Source organism: Aulostomus chinensis, chromosome 16, assembly GCF_037954235.1.
Source record: "Aulostomus chinensis isolate RoL2024-O1b breed Wild chromosome 16, RoL_Achi_v1.0, whole genome shotgun sequence".
Classification (NCBI taxonomy): domain Eukaryota; kingdom Metazoa; phylum Chordata; class Actinopteri; order Syngnathiformes; family Aulostomidae; genus Aulostomus; species Aulostomus chinensis.
In genome coordinates, this window is record NC_141335.1 from 12,965,985 (window position 1) to 12,987,830 (window position 21,846).

General features: G+C 39.8%; 1 protein-coding gene across 1 annotated transcript in view; it reads right to left on the reverse strand.

Annotated features, from left to right (window-relative positions):
• Positions 1-21,846, reverse strand: part of abcc2 (ATP binding cassette subfamily C member 2) — a 28,632-nt gene that overhangs the window by 2,070 nt on the left and 4,716 nt on the right. The window contains exons 9-31 of the mRNA XM_086181513.1: positions 21,003-21,180; positions 20,252-20,506; positions 19,482-19,547; positions 18,972-19,109; positions 18,739-18,885; positions 18,577-18,661; positions 18,397-18,463; positions 18,138-18,264; positions 16,427-16,603; positions 15,742-15,909; positions 15,374-15,548; positions 15,007-15,142; positions 13,105-13,180; positions 12,797-13,016; positions 10,959-11,113; positions 10,513-10,668; positions 9,801-10,000; positions 9,529-9,655; positions 9,303-9,404; positions 4,489-4,632; positions 3,181-3,339; positions 2,933-3,099; positions 1,648-1,842 (exon numbers count right to left, since the gene is read on the reverse strand). Coding sequence (XP_086037639.1) covers positions 1,648-1,842; positions 2,933-3,099; positions 3,181-3,339; positions 4,489-4,632; positions 9,303-9,404; positions 9,529-9,655; positions 9,801-10,000; positions 10,513-10,668; positions 10,959-11,113; positions 12,797-13,016; positions 13,105-13,180; positions 15,007-15,142; positions 15,374-15,548; positions 15,742-15,909; positions 16,427-16,603; positions 18,138-18,264; positions 18,397-18,463; positions 18,577-18,661; positions 18,739-18,885; positions 18,972-19,109; positions 19,482-19,547; positions 20,252-20,506; positions 21,003-21,180 — 3,420 coding nt within the window. The remainder of the gene's footprint in view (positions 1-1,647; positions 1,843-2,932; positions 3,100-3,180; positions 3,340-4,488; positions 4,633-9,302; positions 9,405-9,528; positions 9,656-9,800; positions 10,001-10,512; positions 10,669-10,958; positions 11,114-12,796; positions 13,017-13,104; positions 13,181-15,006; positions 15,143-15,373; positions 15,549-15,741; positions 15,910-16,426; positions 16,604-18,137; positions 18,265-18,396; positions 18,464-18,576; positions 18,662-18,738; positions 18,886-18,971; positions 19,110-19,481; positions 19,548-20,251; positions 20,507-21,002; positions 21,181-21,846) is intronic.

The window sequence follows — 21,846 nt, forward strand, 5'->3', positions numbered from 1 at the left end:
TGGAAGACTGTACTATTCCATACTGTAGTTTTCTTTTACCTTCAGGTAAACAGGATACAAAGAAATACTGTTTGAATTGAAGAGTAGAATTGCTTCTAATGTACCATAGCAAAACTCATTCATTTAGTGTCTTAATCTGAACTGCTGTGAAAGACCGACTCATAAAATCTGCCCCTGGTGAATAAACAACCTTTTCAAAAGAAGAATGGAGTGACCTTTGACCTCCCTCCACAATCAAAAAACTGTTTGAGCATCTATCCAAGGCCAAAGGAGTCTCTGAATTAAAGGAATTCCTTTCATATGTCCTTTTATGTAAAGATGCATGTTGCCTGACTAGCATCTCTGAGCTGTGACTGCACCTGACCATCAGACCTAACACTGAATAACTTAACTTTGTCATTCACACAAACAATTCACTGTAACATAGCCTGGTTCTTTGGGGAGTATTTCCTCCCCAATAACCACATTACTAAATCAAAAAAAAACTTAAACACAAAATCTGACAGCAGCCCCAGAAATGGTCAGTGTCTCACACTCTGGCTCCCATCGCCGCAGAACACCTTCAGAAACCATGTTGTCTCTGTAGTCTTTAGTTTGCTCTATTTTGCTGCACAAATACACAAAAAGACTCGCTGGGGGGCTCGAACCTGGAACATTGTTACTGTGAGGTGACAGTGCTAACCACTGCACCAATGCACTTCACAAATACAAATACACAAAAAGACCTGCTGGGGGGCTCGAACCTGGAACATTGTTACTGTGAGGTGACAGTGCTAACCGCTGCACCAATGCACTTCACAAATACACAAAAAGACTCGCCACACCTAAATTTATCACAACCAATCTGCATCTTGCTTTTGTCCTGTATCTCTAATAATCACAGTATTTTTGAAGCCAATGGAAAGAACCTTTGCCTTTTCTGAATAATAACTTATGCGACAAGCCAACTTTTCACACTTTTGTTCACACAGTATCGTTGTTATTGTTATCTTTATTGTTTTTGCACAGTAACATCCAACCTATCCTCTATGGACAAGTGTCGGCCACCCACAGATCAAGGGGTGTGTCGTTGTCAGTAGCTGTGACAGGAGGCAAAAAAAAAAAAGAAGACTTTTTCAACTCAATGTATGTCTCAATTGCATTCCAAAAGAATAATCTACATCACTACTTTCAGGATATTCTTCTTTCTCTCAAGATATGAAGGCAACAAAGTGACAGAAGTTTGAATACTGTAACTAAATTTGAAGGGTGTCGAAGCTAAATGACCTTTCATTCTTTTTCCTCTCAGAATCATTATTTATAAGTGAGAGATTAATAATCATCCCAGTGGTAGTCGTGTTATTAAACTTTTTGTCATGGTGCTGGGCTACTTTTGCTTTAAGATCCATTTCACCTGAAACAGTCTCTTTATAAAAATGTCTGCCAACAGATGATTATGTGAAGACATGATAGCACGGTGCTAAAACAGATAAAAATGTAGGCGAAGCAGTGTTCAGAGCTGTCTAAAGCATGGCTTTTTTTTCCTCAGGGGTATTTCACTCGGCTTCATTCACTGAAAGCTTGGTCACACCTAATTTATAAATTAAACATTGTATCATAAATTCGAATGAAGCAAATCATCAATGATCATCGGGAACACTGACTCACCTGGAGCTGTCCATGATGCTGTGCAGGCGGTGGGCGATAGTGAGAACAGTACAGTGCGAGAACTCCTGACGGATGGTGGTCTGAATCAGGTCATCTGTCTCCAGGTCAACAGCTGCTGTAGCCTCATCCAGGATTAGTATACGAGACTTTCTCAGCAGGGCACGAGCCAAACACAACAGCTGTCTCTGCCCAACACTGGAAAGAGAGAGAATGTGCATAGATGATTTAATTATACTGCAGTTTTGTTTTGTTTTGTTTACCACAACTCTATTTTCAGATTTGCAGGTACAAACCCAAGTACCAAGTGGGTGGTATGACCTGACACCTCGCTAGGTTCAATACTGTGTAATTTGACCCACCATAAGCTTATGTAATTATCTCAGGATAACAAAGATTAGTGCTTAGACAGGTTGAACATGTGGTTTTAATCTCTCTCGGTGTTCATGCTCAGATAGGATTTGTTCTTCCTAACACTTCATCTGATGGAAGATGATTGTTTTCACTGAAGTGCACATTAACCACGTCTTGTGTACTGTATGGATGAAGCCAAATATAAGTACTCTAATAAATTTCAATACTTCCTCTTGCGATACATTGATGTAGTGATGGTGTAGTGGTGCTACATGTCAATATTTGTAGTGGTGCTACATGTCAATATTTGTAGTGGTGCTACATGTCAATATTTGTAGTGGTGCTACATGTCAATATTTTCAACTGCTGATATAAAAGTCCCCCATCACCATCAGCCATTTTTCTACTGTAAGAGTGTGTACAGGGCAGAAATGATCAATCCTGCAAATTTAGCACATATATCATGGTGCCATGCAGATTAAATGAGCGTGGCAAGGAAGACGTATATTTGTATTTAAGCATTTCCATGGATTCCTTCCATCAAAAGCCAATGGGATTGTTTCATCTGATTTTGGGTAAATGGAGAAAGAAAACTCAGTTCAGCCGAGACGTACAGTACATGTTTGTTCAGCAAGACTAAATCTACAAGGGAACACAGCTTTTATGATTTTTCAACCATAGGTGAATTGCTAGAAGTGCAAAGCTACCTTTACTCCATGAAAAAACTACAGCAAGGACGCATGACTTCAACCTCAGGACAATGGGGAGATGCTATTTTATTCTTAAACTTTTTATTTAAGATGTACTGACGAAAGTGTTCATGTTGACAACAACTGAGCGAACATACTCAAGATTTATTTTGGTGCATTTTCACATTATCAGAGGGGTGTACATTGACATAATCTGAGATATTCTCTGTCTAGATTGAACCCACCTGAGGTTCTCTCCTCCCTCTGCGACCTCATATTGTAACCCTTCCTGCAGCCCTGCCACATAGTCCTTCAGATGGGACAGCTCCAGCACCCTCCAGATGTCCTCATCACTGAAGCGGTCAAATGGATCCAGGTTCATTCTCAAGGTCCCGGAGAACAACACTGGGTCCTACAACCACAGTGGTGGATAGGTCAGTGCTCCGTTTAGAAGTGAACGGCAGGAAAGTGCTAGAGTGTTTTGAATATATACCTGAGGTATGATGGTGAGCCTGTTTCTGAGGTCATGCAGGCCGATGGTGGAAATATCAACATTGTCAATGAGGATACGGCCCGCAGCAGCTTCAATGAGTCGAAACACGCAGTTGGTAAGGCTTGATTTCCCGGCTCCGGTGCGTCCCACTATACCGATCTGATGTTAACATAAACGGTAAAACACAAAGACTAGCACATGTCTTCATATTGGTTTAACTACGTGTCCTCTTGCTTCTAGATATTGCAAAAAAGTTTTGAAGTAAACTATAAATAAAACTTCCATACCCTTGTGCACATTTTTTTTCATAGAATATTGGAAAGCTTTTTGAACCAGTGACATAACCCTGTAATCAAATGGCTTTATATTAGGAGTATTTAAGTGTCCCTAGAGCTTGTGCAACCTACAATAAAACATGTCAATTCAAGGCAAGCTATAGGTGGCACAAAGAAAGGTTTCATCCCTCACAAGGTATGTAGTAACTATTTTAGCTCTCTGATTTGAAGGCACATGCATAATAATAACAATAATAATAATAATAATAATAATAGAAGGGTATTCTTTACCCTGCAGCCAGTCAAGTATGTTTACTGTCTACTTTGACAGTAAACATACTTGACTGGCTGCAGGGTAAAGAATACCCTACTATTATTATTATTATTATTATTATTATTGTCCATGTCTGAGACATTCAAGTCTCACCAGTCCAAAGAAAACCAACCTGTCACAGAAACTGCAAAAAAATGTGTCTGAAACGAGGGTTAAAAAAAAAAAAGTTACATGAAAGAGGAAACTAAGAGGGAATGGAGATTCACGAAATGAGATTCCGATCGAGACGTCTTTTTTAAATAAAGAAGTCTCGATATGAACCATCCTGTTGAGTCTTTGACCCTGTGCACACCTGAGTGATCTGACCTTCAAAATTACAAATTTGCAAGTATCTAAAATATGATCTACTGAGGGGCATTAGCACCAGGGATAGGAGTTGAAAAATTATGGATGCTGTTTTTTTTTGTTTTTTTTACTTAATTTTGCTTGTTGAGAGGAGGTCAAAATGTTGGCAATCTATACTGTTATCACAGGACACAATTCGATACCTTATTTCTTGTCATGCAGACTAATACAAAAAAATATTCCCCCTCTAGTTTGTTTTTGCCTTAATACTCTCCCGCTGTAATCAATCCATTTTTTTTGCAGTCTAACAAATAAGTATGTGCATGTAATAATCAGCTAATATATTTCAGTGTGCTGATGAACAATGATGAAAACTTCACCCACACACACAGGCGCACACACACACACACACACCTTCTCAGTGCTGCCGATGTCGCAGGAGATTCCATGCAGCACCAGGTCCAAGCCGGGGCGGTAGCGGACCTTGTAATTTTCAAACTGCAGTCTTCCAGCCTCAGGCCATGTGTCTGGTGGGCGAGTGTCAGTTGCCCACTTAGCCTTTAGAAACACACAGGTCCCTGTTAAGATCTGGTGTTATTGTATTGTTATAGACAATAATATAAAATAATTCATATATATATATATATATATATATATATATATTTTTTTTTTTAATGTACTATACAGATGATGGGCTGCACATTGGTACAATGGTTAGCACTGTACTCCCTGTGCCTGTGTGGGTACTCCAGTTTCCACCAACAGTCCAAAGATGAGCAAGTTCTGTTTTGTGACTCTAAATTGAGCGTAGGTGTGACTGTGAGTGTGAATGGTTGTCTGTCTCTATGTGTTGGCCCTGCGATGGACTGGCAACCTATCCAGGGTGAACCACGCCTCTCACAAAGGCTGCTGGGATAGGCTCCAGCCCCCTTGTGGCTTTTAATGGATACGCAGTCTAGAAAATTGATGAATGGATGGATATAATACAGATGCTAAATGAGTGGCATATATGAGGGATGTAAACTGTGATACATCTGTTACATCTGCCACTAGAATTTTTTTTTTTTTCTGAAGTGGTAAGATAGAATCAAGAACAAAAAAAAGCTTTTCTTTGTCCGCAAATATATGGTTTATTGTAGCTATAGAACTTTTAGTTAAAAAGGTAAGAATGAATAATGAAAGAGAAGGATTGTGAATAAATAAATTTTCTAGGAAATTTCAAAAAAAAAAATCCTGGCATTTCAATTTTAGCCAACTATTCCCTCATTTATTGATTAGATTAAAAATAAGTTTTCATATCCTTCCTAAAACACAGCATCAATCTTAAAGTTATATATAGTTGATAGAAAGTCTGGAGAATGGCCAGTTTAACTCTACTTGCTAAAATAATTAGATATTCCTCGCTATAATCTTATGTCATTAGCTTCCCAAGGTGAGGAGCTATGGACAGCATGAAGAGAAGATGTTCTCTTTAAAAGGCTGGTAAAGACTGAAAGAACTTGAATAAATAATGATTACACACACCATGAGTTTAAAAAAAAATGCTAATTTTTACCATTCAACTTTATACTGAAAACATAAATTCATATAAATCAGCAGCTGTTCTAACTGATGTCAATTCATCTTGTGTTTTACAAGGAGCTCCATCCAGACCTCCAGTAAATTGCTTTTCAGGTATGATATTAAAGACAAAGTCCCATATTTATAAATTATATTCAAAAGTGGTCTTGTTTCAGTGCTAATAGCATCAACCTTGCAATTTGAAAAAGGGAATATTTGTTTAAAATGACCTTTATGAAAGTAGGGTTATGTTTTGCAATGATCTTGTGGAAGGGTGCTCTAACATTTGTCAGCAACTGTGCTTCTCAACTGGAAAAAGAAGCTACACAAAGTACAAAAAAACAACAACATTGTTATTCTTAACATGTAAAAAAAAGGAACAGCATGAATGAATGAACAAGGCAAGATAAACAAAAAATACAACACCTGTGTCTCTTAAACACATCTACTGATTTGCTAAACATTACTTTGTCAAACATCTAGAGTTTTTAATAGAATATGAATCATAATGTTCAGTGAACGACAACTGGAAACAGAGATAGAAAACGGAACATTTCCAACGTATCTGAGTAGACTTTTGAAAATTAAGGGCAAAATAAAAAAAGCAGTGTTAATTAAACCTGCAAGCAGCTTTGTTAGGGCCTGAGCCTCCGCGCGCCCGCGGCCGGGTCACAGGAGTTGTCCCGAATCCAACGGTCTGCATATGAAATCAGTGGGCCTTGTAGTTTTGGAGATACAAGCCTCAGTGTGATGCAGAGAGAGAGAGCAGAGCTGAGAGCTGGCCCTTTAAGAACCCCTCCCCCACTGCTCTCTGCTGTCTGTGTCAGAGTGGAGAGCAGAGGAGGATTTGGACATTTTTAGTGTGTAAAAGTCAAATAACTCTGCATATGTTGGTCAAAAGTGGAATATAATACCGTACTGTTGTAGGGATTTTTGTCAGGAATCCAGTGGTGTGTTTTTTGAAGCTGTGGGAGTTTTAGTTTAGACGTGAGACGCAAGTGTTTGAGGGTATGTCGCATGAGAGGAGACAGGTTCCCCATTGGTTTCCATTGTAAAGTGAAAAGTGTCTCCCCCACTTTGAGGGCTTATAAAATCCAAACCGCTTGCGCTATATAAAAAAAATTCAACAACTGTTGATCAGCAGAGATTGGAGAGTCATGTATTAGGTTTTGGAAGCGATACCATTAACGCCCTAGGAGGAGATAGCGTTTGCTCAGGGCGCAAAATTGTCCACAATTGGACATTTGTGTCCAAATTGTGGACATCCTGTTGGAGTGTCTGTGTATGATTTGTCTGTCTTGATGAGACGAATAAAATGGTGTTGGTCCCATGTCTGTAGGACATTCCTACAGGCCATGGCAGGGTTTTATTTCTATCTAGATGGCGCTGTTTTTTCTTTTTTTGAAAATATTGAATTTTTCACCGGAGCCGACGTGTGTGCCAAATTTGGTGAGTTTTTGAGCGTGTTTAGGGGGTCAAATTAAGCTTTGAAGTGGCGCACATGTCGAGCAAACACAATAGGGTCTTCGCCCCGGAGTACCTCTGGGCTCAGGCCCTAATAAAAGTCGGCTAATGGGATGTAAACGCCCGGGTATCAACTCTATGAGTGTATGTATCAATGCTTCTGTAAGAAAAGTTAGTCAGGTTAGTAAACAGGCAGAACCTTCACACCCTTGTCTGTGTAGGTTCTCATTCATCCAGGTCATCGTAGATCGAAGCGAAGTAAAATCTGGTCAACTGGACGTAAGTTTATCTTGAAGACGTTTAACCTCTCATCCGAGAGGCTTCTTCAGTTCTAGTGAAGAGTGTGGAAACACCAGTTTATAAACCTATGTGGGAGTGGTCAGTGCTATTGTACAATAGCATACAATACAGTACAATACAACTCTTCCACACTCTTCACTAGAACTGAAGAAGCCTCTCGGATGAGAGGTGAAACGTCTTCAAGATAAACTTACGTCCAGTTGACCAGATTTTACTTCGCTTCGATCTTCACACCCTTCTTCAAACTCTCCAACTTTATATTTAATTGCATACTTTTTGTTAATAATTCAAATTTATTTTCCTAATTTGTTTTGGTTCACTGACCTCCAAATTGTAGTAACAGAATTGGTAACATATATATTTATGAAAGCATATTACCTTGCACAATAGGAGTATGTCTACTTGTTATACAAATGCTTATTAATATAAAGTGATTTAAAATATTTACATATTTAAATGTTTACTTCGTATGACTGTTTGTCCTTGTTTTAGTTGTGTTTTTGTCCAAGTGCTTAGAGAGCAGAGCTCCATTTCCTTGTATAATATGTTTACATACACTTAACCTAAACTGATTCAATCTGATGGACCTGGAATTTAATCTAGATTGCCTCCAAAAATTAATCTCTCGTTCCGTGTCATATCATCCATCTTTCACCAAATGTAAACTAAATTCAAAATGAACTGTGGACAAATCCTTCCAACAAGCAAACATGTCGCATTAACTCCTGAGCCCAGTTCTTACATCTCAGCAGCAATGTGAGTAACATGTCCAAATTAAAAAAAAAACAACAACAAAAAAAAAAGATGGGATTTTGTTCTGGCAGGTGCAAATGAGACCATACTCACAGAGCGGCTCATGAGGAGGCATGCCATCTTCTTACAGTGTTTAGCAGATAATAGCCAGCTATAATTGCTGCATGAATGTAACAAACGGCCCTCAGGCTACGCAGCTTCTATTTGACTGTTTCCAGAAAATAGAGGTGGCTCTCCTTTTATTGCCTTCTTAATCCCCTGACACTATTCATGGCAAGAGTCACCCACTGCCATCCTTTGAGAAACAATAATGCAGATTAGAAAAAAAAAACAACTAACAAAAAGCCTAAAACCTTGAAATTGTTCTGTTGCCAAATTTGAGAAACAGATTTGGTGGTGAAAAGCAGCTGAAACATTAAAAAGATCCTGATAGCATTGAAAGATCCTAAAAAGTTAATCACGCTTTCATTACCGCGCATGTTGATGGAGGTTTTTAACTTGTCCCCACAAGTGTTAGAATATTCCCATAATGGCTCCATAAGTTTTAGAGTTCATTTTAAAGATATCCTGCTTGACATCACGGATGGTCCTGCTTGACATCACGGATGGTCCTGCTTGACATCACGGATGCCAAAGTAAGTTTCCTTTGCAGGGTGGCTGGGCTTGGCCCCGGAGAGATACCTGCAATAAGCACAGACTGACTGGGAAGAGTCTTTGCCCCCTTTGTCCTGCGATAGATCCAGGGTTCAAAATACACTTGATGTCTAGGTTACTGTTTGTCAGCTGCCACCACAGTTCAGCGTTGGATAAACAGCAGGAACTGGATAACTAGTCTGTGACCCACTGGTCTGCTGACCTGGAGAGAACTCTCAGGGGTCATTTTGCTTTCTCGGTGACCAGCCGTAAGATCTGCCTCCACTTGTGAGCCTTTCGAAAAAAAGCTCAACAATCACATCTATTCTTTGACTTACATGTTCACTGATATATTTTTCATCCCTGTCTCATTCAGGGGATTGTTGCATTGTGCATATTTTGGATTTCTGAAGGACACTGGCAAATATTTGTATACAATATAACACAATATACACTCAAGAAATAAATTTGACTTGACATTTCCTTAAAATAGCAGTAAAGCTCTCAAATCAACATACCTCGTTCTCAATCTGGCTGTATTCACTCACTCTCTCCACAGCGACTACATTGGTCTCCAGCTCTGACGTCATCCTCACAAGCCAGTTGAGGGTCTGCGTGACCTAAAAATACCCAGTGCCAGATAGGAATGTTAGTTTTACTTAGCCTTTTCTTTACAGCTGTAATTATTATCTCCAACAACACAATCATTGTCTTGGACATTTCGATGAGTGTTGAATGACTGACATTTAGAGCGTAGGATATCGACAGGCCGACCAAGCCGCTCTTCAGAGTCTCTCTGGAAATGACGGCGAACAAAGCAGAGAAAAAAACAACCAGGTTTCCGAGAAACTCCAGACGAATGGCCAGCCATCTGGAGAGCAAACAAATATACATGAACACACAAATTCAACAGCAACATCATTCAAGGAACACAATCAATCCCGTGATGGTAATTGTGTGCTTGGATGGGATGATGTGTTAGATTTGAATACTGTAATAGCCGTCCAGTATCTGACCTGTTTGACACAATCGAAGGGTATACGCTCTTCAGGTTTTCATCAATTGTGACTTCATTGTGCTTGAGAAACCTTTCTTGATGGCCGTACGCTCTTATCACCGACAGACCTGACATCGTCTCACCAAAGTGTGAGTATATCGGCGAGCGTGACACCGAGTCAAGTCGACGCAGCTGTCGAGAAGTCGCGATGTAGAAGCGCTGGAAAAAGAGAAAAAAGAAAATAATTATTCTGGATTTATTTATGTAAAATTTCCTTTTCTATTACTTTCCAAGAAGAAATGTTCTCCTTTAATCCTTCAAAGAGGTCATGTGATCACTGTGCATGAGCAGGTTTGCTAGCAGGATAACTCAAAAACTAATGAAGGAATTTTAATAGGTTATAATCCAAGGAACCAACTCTGGATCTTTTAAAATGTTCTGGTTCATTAATGGGAAGAAGTGCCATTATATATATTATAGATGAATTTCTACAGAATTCCTTGAGTCCATCTAAAATGGTGGACAGCAGAACGTTTCAACTTCAGAGAATCATCACATCCTGTGTCTATGATCGAGAAGAACAGAACAGATTGTGATGACATCATGTTCATAGTCTGTATCTGAGTTGCCTCTTTAGCGTTGGTACTGTATGTGCTCTCTCTCTCTCTGAGTGTGTTCAAGTCTACTTTATTTCTTGCGTCACATGTTGTTTGAAATAGAATTTCGCTTACCTGCACAAAGTAGTACACAATAGCCAGAGGAATGATGATGATGGTGAAAAAAGGAGTAGCCAGGCAGATGACGAACAGTGTTCCAAGAACACCCAGCAGACACATGATCCAGGAGCGGAGGGACAGTGGAATGGCTTCGTCCACTGTGAAAATATCCTTTTGGACAAATGTAGAGAAAATTAGTCTCCATCTTAAATACATTTCACCTGAATTAAATGTAATTGTTCCTTAGATTTTTCATTCATGCCACAGAAATAGGTTCTATAGAGTATGTTCTTAGCAACTGTGCTCAGATTTCTCCTTGTCAGCAAGAGCTGACTTCCTGTGGTCCAACACATTCAGCTCCAAAGCTGAGGTCTGATATTGCTTGAACTTTGCTGTGCATTTAAATAAGAAAGAATGCAAAAGAAAAGGGAATAACTGGAAAGCTGATTAATAAGTCCTACTTTTGCAAAGCGGTTGACGACCCTTCCGATGGGTGTGGTGTCAAAGAACGCCATCGGTACTCGCAGTATGTTGTCTAGCAGCCTTGAGTGCAAGATACGAGAAGCAGAGACCGAAGCGTCTGCCAGGAGCAGAGTACCAAGGAACACAAAAAAGCCTGCAAAAAGAGGGGGGTTTGTCAGTTACAATGTACTCAATAAAGGCAAGAATGAGGATGGAGAACCTAAGACCTTGCTTAACATATATAATCATTTAAACCTTTATTTATGAACTCTGAAGACAATACTTAGAATTAAAATACTGAGGCATTATTCATACTTTCAAAGATCATAGCTGTAATAGCAGAGTGAAAGTTCAATAAACATAATATGGTTAAACTAGCGTCAACCCCCAGAATGTCTTATCCTTGTGGCACTCTTTGTCTCCATCATTTTTCCCACCCAGTATGTTTTTAAAAGGCCTTGTCAATAACATAAACCCTGATCAGACAAATTGCATTTCTGTGAGTGAATAATTATTTATTGAGTAAACTTCTGCCAGCTAGCTCAAGTGATGGAAGTGCTACATATTGCTATGTAAGTGATTATACCATATTGCTATGTAAGTGATTATACCATATTGCTATGTAAGTGATTATACCATATTGCTATGTAAGTGATTATACCATTTTCACCACTGAACTTCAGAAAATAGTCGCGAGGTGATGAAACACTTTTGTTTTTTGCATGCGTGTGCTTTAGGAAAGATGTGTGAGATTCTATCACCACTACTAATCAACGGCAATATTAACAAACTTTAGGGAGACGTTTGATGAACTCAACATCTGCGGGATGGTTATTCGTGATCGTATAAAAGATTGTTTAATCAGTGGGGATAGGCGTAAAGAGTGGTGTCTATGTTTGTGGTGATTTCAAAGAGAGAGTGAAAGGTCCAGCAGTTCCGAGTGCATCAGCTGGACACGGAGATTGTGTTGATACGTTGTAATAAAGAGACCAATTAAACGTAATTAAAACCAGGCTGGAGACTGTTCAAAGGAAGCTATAGACAGCATTTTTTTTTCAAAGATGAATAATAACAAGTATGTTCTCATATACTTTTTTTAATTACTGCCTGAAAAACAAAGTAATTTGGAAACGAAGCAGCATCTAATGCTGTGTGATGCTCGGCGTACACTGGAGCAGAGGAGGTCGAAGAGTGACAGCATCTCTTCCCAAGCAAAAAGCCTTCATTTTTTTGCTGTGCTCCTCTCCAAAATGAGAAACAAAAAAACACTCTCCCATTCTGTTGTAACTGACGCAAGGAAAGAAGCTGACCTCTTCAGCCATTTTTGTTTTAAACAAGGAGTGACTTCTCGCTGTTGTCATAACATAACCATGCCCAGTTCATCTAAATTTTGTACTGGTTAAAACCGCTGGCGGTTCCCACACAAACAAGGTTCTTGAGGCCTGACAAGTTTCTTTTTCAACCAAAACCAAAACCAGCTGGAACATAAGGCAACGTAGCTAAAAATATCTCTCATGTTCTTACCATCTTTTTTAGCCGTGATTTCATCCCCATTTTTCTTCTTTTTTTTATGTGCAAAACCTGTGAATACACTAGCTGCCACTTAATGATAACTGCCCACTCTAATGACTGTTTTTCTGAAGTTCGACTGGAGTCTTATCTAACGCTTACAAAAATAAAAGGATAATTGTAGTTCCCAGAATGTTAGCATATTCCTTTAATATGGCACATCAAAGGCATTAGGAGACAACATGATCGTAAGTAAGGAGAGACAGATGGTCCTGCTGTCACCAAAATGACTAAATATCACCAATTATGACTGATGTGTAAAAGTTACCTTGAGCCACTCCCAGAGCTCCAAACACTCCCACTCTGGTGTCCCTCTTCCATGCAGGGTATGTCATGTTGTGATATGTCACCGCATCGTTTGTCCAGTCACTGAGCCACAGGTTCTGACCGATGAAAGCAATATTCTGGGCGAAATAAGTCATGAAGACCAAGACGCTATACCCCCAGCCCATAGCACGTAGGTACTGGAGGTACACAGAGAACTTCACCTAGTGATGAAACAAACGAAAAAGTCTCGGTTAACATTTTGAGTCTGGTTTGCAACGGTGAAACAAGTATGTAGGCATGTGAAATTACCTGCCCCGTTTCCATTGTTTCCTTTTCTATTAGTTTCTGGCCTGCACCCTCAGGTTTTCTCAAAGAGCTGTTTTTTCTGAGTGTGACAAGGAGATAAAATAAAGCATAATGAAAAAATAATGAGACAAAAGTGTCTTCAGTGCTGTATATGACAATGTTGGAGTGTAAGAATGATTAAAAAAAACACAGCAAGAAGATGTTCATTTGAATCACAGGACCCATAAAAAAAAATTCTCTTGAACGGCATTTATTTGACAGGACGTTGAGTCTCTGCAATGTGGCGAGGGTTTCTGAAATAGGCGATGGATGTGAGTGCCGTGGACAGCAAATATTTAGAAGTGTGCCAGTTTTGTGCACTCTTAGCTTTCTCCGTCAAAACCAGCGCTTGAGTCGGGTCTTCGAAAGCCTTGTTTCCTGGTGCCCTAATCTGTACTGCTGTCTCTTCTATGTAGTCACCATTTCAGAGACAACGTGAGGATCTTTTCTAAACTTAAAGCGTTAATCCTCACTGTACCTGAGGTCCACCATTACACGAGGTCCGGTCAAGGACATGCTGTCAAGAGCATCATCTGAGTGATTGCTGGGTAGAGCGTTTATGATGATCATTAGTGCCGAGGTAGCGCACCACTGACGGTTGTAATGTGCCTTGGGGAAATGGAGGACATTAGGGCCAGTCCTGGTCTTTCACACAATTCATCTATGTGAAAAAAGAGCTAGATTTTGGTCCTTGAGTCTCCAGGCGACAGGAAGAACCCCCAACTGTCCCACAGACTAATGTTGAGTGAAACCAAGATTTTAAGGAGAAAAACCAAAATGTACTTTTTGACTTTGGTCCAGTTTCTTCCTTAAAAAAAAAAACAAAAAAAAAAAATTTTTTTCAATTCTGTAATTCCCACATGTACAAATTAAGGCCATAGCAGTTACAGAGGTAGTTAAAAAATTGTGACTCAGAAGGGGCAGCATGACTCTGGAGGTAGACTGGCTAGTAATTGGAAGGGGACCGGTTTTATCCCCCAAGTCCAAATAGGCTGTCTTGAAGTGTCCTTGAGAAAGACACTGGACTCCAAATTGCTTCTGTTGTGTGGGTTGGGACGTTGAATTGCAGCCTTCACCAGCAGCGTATGAATGTGTTTGTAAATGGGTGACTGAGGTAACACCGTGAGGCCCTTTGAGTCCCGTTAATGCAGAGAAGGCCTATCATAAATGTCTTTGTCTCATTCAGTAGAGAACATGCAGTTGACATCCTCTAACCCTCCCAGCGGACTCAGATCATCTGATTTCTGTGGTGTCTACCAAAGGAAATTAAACAATCCTCTTGGGTAGCAGTGGGCAGCCACATGCAGCATCCGTGGAATGAGTCCATTTCTTTCCAGTCTTCCCCGTGCAGACACAGAAATGAGCAAGTTGGGATTTGAACCCAGGACCTTCTTGCTCTTGTACCGCCATCAGGTCACCATTGAAGCGAAAAGACTATTCCGTCTTTGAGTAATAAGCAACAGTTCAAGTGGTGTGTCTAAGCTGATTTTTTTTTTTGGTGTCGTCTAATAGACAGAAGGCACTTATCATCACCATAGCAACCTTTAACTGAAGTTGTACCCTCTCTACATCTGTAGTGTTTCCCAAACACTTCATTGACATTTCTGCCAATCTAACTTTTCTTGTAATTGCGTTCCCTGTGTATGAATCCGTTTCTGCTCGTTAATTGAAAAATTGTATCGTCAAATATAGATAATGACATAAAAGAACAATAAAATAATGGTCACATTTGTTACATTTTATGCAAGTACAAATATTACATAGTCCTCAGCTTAGGCCCGCGCTCCCCAGTTGCACTTCTAGTTTAAAGTTGAGTCACAGTGGTAAATTGAAAATTGCATTCCTATTTCTCTCCAGAGCTCTAACCTGCTGCTGCGGCTGCTGCGACGGCTGCTGCGGCGGCTGCGGCGGCTACTGTTTTCTCTCTTCAGTCTGCCAGATACGGAGTCAGATTGAGAGTCCTCAGGGATGAGCTCCTCGTCTGAGGTATCCTGGTAAGAATCTGAATAAATACAATGATATATTCGTTCTGATGTTTTACAAATTCATAAATGTACTGCTTTTCGTGAGTTCAAGAAAATAAGGTGAACCACGCAATCCATATAAAGTATTATTATAAATACACACAAAGCCTGAATTTAATTATCACACGCACTCTTACTAATAAAGTGTCATTTTGAATAATGTGTTCTTTATATATGAAATACATATAGCCTGAATTATTCATAATTACCTGAATCTGAATTGTTTTGCTCTTTGGCATATGTATCTAAAAACTCTGAAAAAGCTCCCTTGCTGGTTCGAAGGCTGTTGTAAGATCCGATCTCTGAAACCACTCCATCCACCAAGACCACAATTTCATCCACCAAAGGTAGGAAACTGACTCCATGAGTCACCAAAACTCGTGTCTATAGAGAGACAGTTGAGAAATCATAAAAAATGTTCTGAGCGTAAAGACAAAAAAAAAAGAAGCTTCATAAGCATTTCTGTGTGTTAAAATTTGTTAGAATATCAGCACCTGAGCCGATCTTGCTGTGAACTACAGCACATTCCTTTGAGGTAAATATATACTTTCTGAAAGACTCTCAAAGTGACACAAACCTTGTCTTTGAGTATACCATTAGGTCCGATCACTTTGTCAAAAAGATGCTTTCCTACGTGAGAATCCACCGCAGACAAGGGGTCATCTAGCAGGTAAATGTCTGCCTGGCTGTAAGCAGCCCTGGCCAAGCTAACACGCTGCTTCTGACCCCCTGAGAGGTTGATGCCCTGGACACAGACGAGAAGAAAGAAACACTGAGAGTTAATATAAAGTTAAAATAAAGAGCTGGGAGCTGCAGTAGATTTTTGGTTTTCTATTCTTTTGTTTCTTTTCTGGAAGGTTGTTTTAGACCATACATTGTATCCACTTGACTCTAAGTCTTTATGAAGTGAAACCTTTACAAAGTATAAAGACAAAATGCTTTTGTCACAGAGTTGTCAGCTATTTTTCAGTAAACAGATCTCTCTCTCTCCCTCACACACACCCACACACACCCACACATTATATATACTGTGTATATGTACATATATATATGTATATATATGTGTTTTTTTCTTTCTTTCTTTTCTTCCCTCAAATGCATCCATTATTCCCCATTCTAACATATCCATGTATCCACAAGCACACACACGCGCATGCGCGCGCGCGCGCACACACACACACACACACACACACACACACACATACACACACACACACACACACACACACACACACACACACACACACACACACAGGTCTTACTTTTTCTCCGATCTCAGTGAGGTCACCCCCAGAGAGCAGCTTCAGGTCAGGGTCCAGGGCACAAGCCTCAATCACCTCCTTGAACTTCTTTGTCTCATAGGGAGAGCCAAACAGGATATTATCCCTCAGAGTGGCATTTTGGATCCAGGCTTGTTGTGGTACGAAGGCGAGGGAACCCTGGCAATAAGTGGTTTATTTTTCATTATTGGCTGTATTCCAATTTGACAGCAGTGTACACAGTTTGAAAAAACTCAATTTATGGAAACAGATTAACCTGGACTTGAAATGTGTTAGTGGTCCAGCATTTAGGTTTTATATACTCCCAGTAGAAAGCAGGCGCTGTTAGATTTTTCAAAACCAGGTCTTCAACAGACATATAGCAACGTGACTTTTATTCACGCTGTGAGGATCTGTGGAACATTTTTGGTACAAAAACAACATTGCTGAGGAATGGAAGAAAAATTCAGTTTTAAGAAAAGAAAGCTTTGGGTGCAAAGAGACATAACTCCCTGAGGACAGGCACTTTCTTGTGCTCTCACGCAAATAAAAATTGTCTTATTGTTATCTTTTCTCATTTTTTCAGCCAGTTTGAATTTTTTCTCTTTCAGAGCAGCCTTGCCTTTCCTCCAACACCATTGTTCCGGGACATCTGAACACGACGCCGCTAGAGAACAAGTAGCCCCATCTTGTTCACCCCTTTCACTGAGGACATTAATTCAATTACAGCACGATTATTCAACAACTTTCCTCTTTTGTGTTTAATTTAATCTAACTGATTAAATTACCCAAAACCTCTTGAGGTTAATTAATGAGGGTTCCTGTAGGTTTAAATAGTATAAATGTAAGACTTCTATAAACCTTTAAAGAGAACATTCATTAAAATTCATGAACTATTTCATGGCCGGATGACACAGACATATAACCAAAAAACACGTTTTAAAATAAACTGAAGACATTTTAAGACTCTGCGGGACTCTTGAAATTTACATGATTAGTGATGTTATTCCTCTAGTAATCCTAAATTACATTCATAAATACATTCCTTGACTTTTAAGTTTTCTGTTTCAGAATTTGTCTTGGTCTTCAATATAAAAAAAAATATTTCTCATATAAAAGACATTAACAAAATTACTATTTTGGTTTCCATCAATATATTGCATGCATTTTGAGTCAAAAATGTACATTTTGAAGTCCTCACAGACTAAATTGTGTCCTGTTTGCTGTTAATTGATTGACCATTGTGCAGAATGTGCAGAGTTTGACCCACGTTGTTGAACTCATCTCCAAAAAGTGAGATCATTCCTCTGCTCTTTCTTTAAACCTGAGATTTAGATTTGCAACTACAAATGTGGGACATCCCATCTTGTTTGGAGCCAGCAGTGGTCCAACTAACAGCCAAAAATTTCATGCGAAATTTTACTGTGATGGAGAAGAGGAAGATAACAGTTTATGGATTCCAACAAGATAATAGAGTGGAAAATCCATCCTTCCATCCATTTTCTTCTGCTTATCTTGTTAAGGATCGCAGGGGGTTTGAAGCCTATCCCAGCAGCTTTCGGGCGAGAGGCGGGGTTCACCCTGGTTCACCATTGCTGTGAGGCGACAGTGCTAACCACTGCACGACCGTGCCGATAAGTGGAAAATCCCCTTACGATGAATTCCTGACTTTTTGGCTAATTAGCTTTTTTGTTAGACAGATATAATGTCTCACCTGAATGTTGATAAACCCTTTCATGCTGTACATCTCTCCCAGTATGGCTGACATTAGAGAGGACTTCCCTGAGCCGACAGCTCCCACCACTGCTACCAATCGTCCAGGCTTAATATCCAAGGAAACACTGGCAAATACACACAAAATAAATGTTTAATATTATGAAATACAGCACTGACTGCATCACATATATGTGTGTGTGTGTGTGTGTGTGTGTGTGTGTGTGTGTGTGTAATAATAATAATAATAATAATAATACTTTTTAAGCATGGGCTCTCCCTCACGTTCCCATGTAAAGGAACCATCACATATGCTCACAGCAGAATCTAAAAGATAAACACAGATTGAAAACATGAAGTTCATGTGACAAAAGAGTACACTGGCTGGTAACTTCACGACACCGCAGAGAAGCAAGTGTAAATGACAAAAGTGAACATACTGAAACTGGGGTCATGGCAGATGATGCCACTTTCAAGATCTTCACCTCCCAAAAACTTCTCCAGACGTTTCCTGGACACGGCTGTCTGAGGAGTCAAAGTACATGGTTAGATGACTCATTTTTTTCAGTTTGTCTGCTTGAGCTTTTTGGTGTTGTCCTCACTTGCACCATGGCAGCGATAAGCATTGGCAGCATGGCCAAAGGAAACCGGAGGATGTTAAATAGGGAGATGGAAGTGAAAGCTTTCTCAGCAGTCAACACGTTGTCTGGGCTCACCCCGACAAACACTGCAAATGTAGCCAAAGACACCTGGGAAAGAGACCAGTGTTAGGAAATACAGTAAAGGAAGATCATCTGTGGGCTTATTGCTTCATTTCCTCAATGACTGGACTCACCAGAGCTGGAGCACAGTTGAAAATAAAGGTGGTGACAGAGCCCAGGTAGGCAAACTTCCTCATAACTTTTAGCTCTTGCTCTCTGATGCCCTCCACTTGAGTCTGGAAGGATGGCTCCCATGCATACAGCTTCAGGATCTAGGGGAATACAAAGGAGGAAGAGAGGGACATGGAGCAAAAGGAGCAAGGGGAGCACAGGAAAGGGTACCTTCTCTCTTCAATGCGAACAAGCAAAGGTGGTGGTTACAGTATAATAGAAGGCCAGGCAGACTAGGACATCAGCTCTTAAAAGCCTTGGATTTGAAGGACTCCTACAATTCTGCTGTACAATTTTTTGCACACTCACCCGACCGCACACAAGCACGTACACCTACAGGCATGCACGCATGCTTACATAACGCATTCACACACACACACACACACACACACACACACACACACACACACACACACACACGCACATGCACACACAAAAACCACGCGTCAGTCTTACTGAATGGCAGCACTCACCTTGATCCCGTTGAGTATTTCATTCATGATTTTCAATCTTTTGTCTTTGAACTTCATGTTCTCTACCTGGAAAGATATAATTATATTATAATATATAATAGGTGGGGAAAACAGAAAAAATAACAGAAGGCATGAGCCATGAAGAGTCCATTTTGAGAGGTATTTTTAATATATCGTTGTATGTCCTTATTACAGTTTTCATCATTCTATTATTTTGTCATCCGCATCCTGTTTTTTGTGGTCATGTTTTAGTTCAGTAGAATTCTGAACATTTTAGTCTCGAATCAAAGAAACCTATTTTAGATTAGTTTTAGTATACGGAAATGGTTGACATTTTAGTCTTTTATTTTTACTAATGAAACTGGTAAGACCTCATAATATGGCTGATGGTGTCAGCATGAGATGCTGCATACACTGACCTGTTGGGAATCAATGCTAACCTCATAATTCTTAATAAGTGGCTGAATTAAAAGAGTGAAGGATAAATGCTGTAGAGAAAGCTGGCCCACAATGATGCTTGCTTTGATAAATCCCTAGTCAGCAAGAATATTGTCTTTCAAGGCGATTTTTATTGCTGTTAAGCCCTTGCATCAGCCACAGATTGGAGGCCAGGAATTCACTTATTATAAAACCCAGTGCGGTAGGCTATATAGATCATGATATCTTGATTTCAGAGTATGTTTGCTGAGCTGAAGTAGAGAGGAGCAATGAAGAACACTACTGTATGGATGAAATGTCCCTTTTCTGTATGGTTGTGTATATTTGCTGACCTGGAATTTTCTGGCCTTGGTGGCCAGTAGTCCATTGATTGGCACCATTAGCACCATGACTGCTAGCCCTGCTAACACAGACGGTCCTAACTCCAGCCACAGGAAAACAATGGACAGCCCAATCTGTAGAGGGCAGGACCATAGCAGGTGGATGAAGTTTGTCACCTCGTTGAAACGCTGGGCATCAGCTGACATTAGATTCACCGTTTCCCCGACGGTTGACTCTTTGCGAGCATCGTTAGACACCACCAAGGCCTTGAAGAAATAATAAAGGGACAGGTTAAAGGAAGAGGGAAATATGGTTGGAGTTGCATGGTTACAAATACGTAGCCAACAAAACATCGAAGGATATTGTTTGTGGGAGCATAAATGAGACGAGTAAGAAAATAACCTGTTTTTATGTGATCATCCTACACTGTGAATCAAGTGAGAAGTTGACAGTAAAAGTAAATTTCTTACTTATTTTCCTAAAATGTTTTTAGTCACACTCGCTAGTTTGAAGTCCTCTTCAACAAATAGCATGTTAATTTTGTAAACTGTCCCATTTAGAGTAAAGCAGACAAATAATGCATGCAATCTGGTGGCTCTACTGAGACTGTAGCCAAATAGTGTTTTTTTTTTGTTGTAATATTCATATGATGAAAACTCATCTATACAATATTTATATTTTATTTATTTTTTGTTTGTTTAGGCTTAGGTGACGTAGGAGAACTTCCATGTGCTACTTTTCCTGTTTTTTTTGTTTTTTTACCTTTTTATAAACAGCAGCCATGATGGCGGTGCGAACCTGCATCCCCAGCACAAAGCATTGCTGGAAGTACTGCTGCAGGAGGATAGACTGCAGCACAGCCACCACGAGCAGCAGCACTGCATACAGGTAGCCATGCCAGGTGTAAATGGATGTGTCCTTAGTGAAAGAGATCATCAATCTGGGGGAAGAACAAGCAACACGAAGATGGATCATCATCACCAAGATCATGAGGACAATTGCATATAATTCAAAACATTTGACGCGCATGAACAATCAATAAATCTCAGTATCATGTATGTATCACACTAAATGGCTGAAACAAAAAGATGAATGAGTAAATTGAAACAAAAACTACTAAAATATACAAGAAAAATACTTTAGAACTAACAAGGGACGATCTGTATATTATAGTTCTCATTAAGTAATGAGTTTCATGGAAGGGTACAGTGAAGTGACCGCTTAAAGCCAGTCAGGTATCATAACCATGTTCACCAGAGATGTCTTACAGTTGTGAGTTAGTGGCTTTACATGAGATACGGAATTAGGTTGCATGCCAGTCACTCTTCAGTCTTTAACTTTGCGGTCCCCATAATATTGCTCTAAGAACAGTTAGGAGCAATGCTGGCTCTGTTTGGAGTAAATTGGAGTTTTGACCCACTAGACTCCATTGTTGAGCAAAAGGAAAAACGTTGCTATTAATATTATGTGAGGACTTTGGTAATATCTCATTTTTTCATTCCTTAGCTGAACTCAAAGTGATTTACAACGTCATTTCTTTCACCCATGTGCATGTTCAGAGCCGTGGATCAGACTTTTAGTTTTGGGGATTTTCGGTTTGAATTAA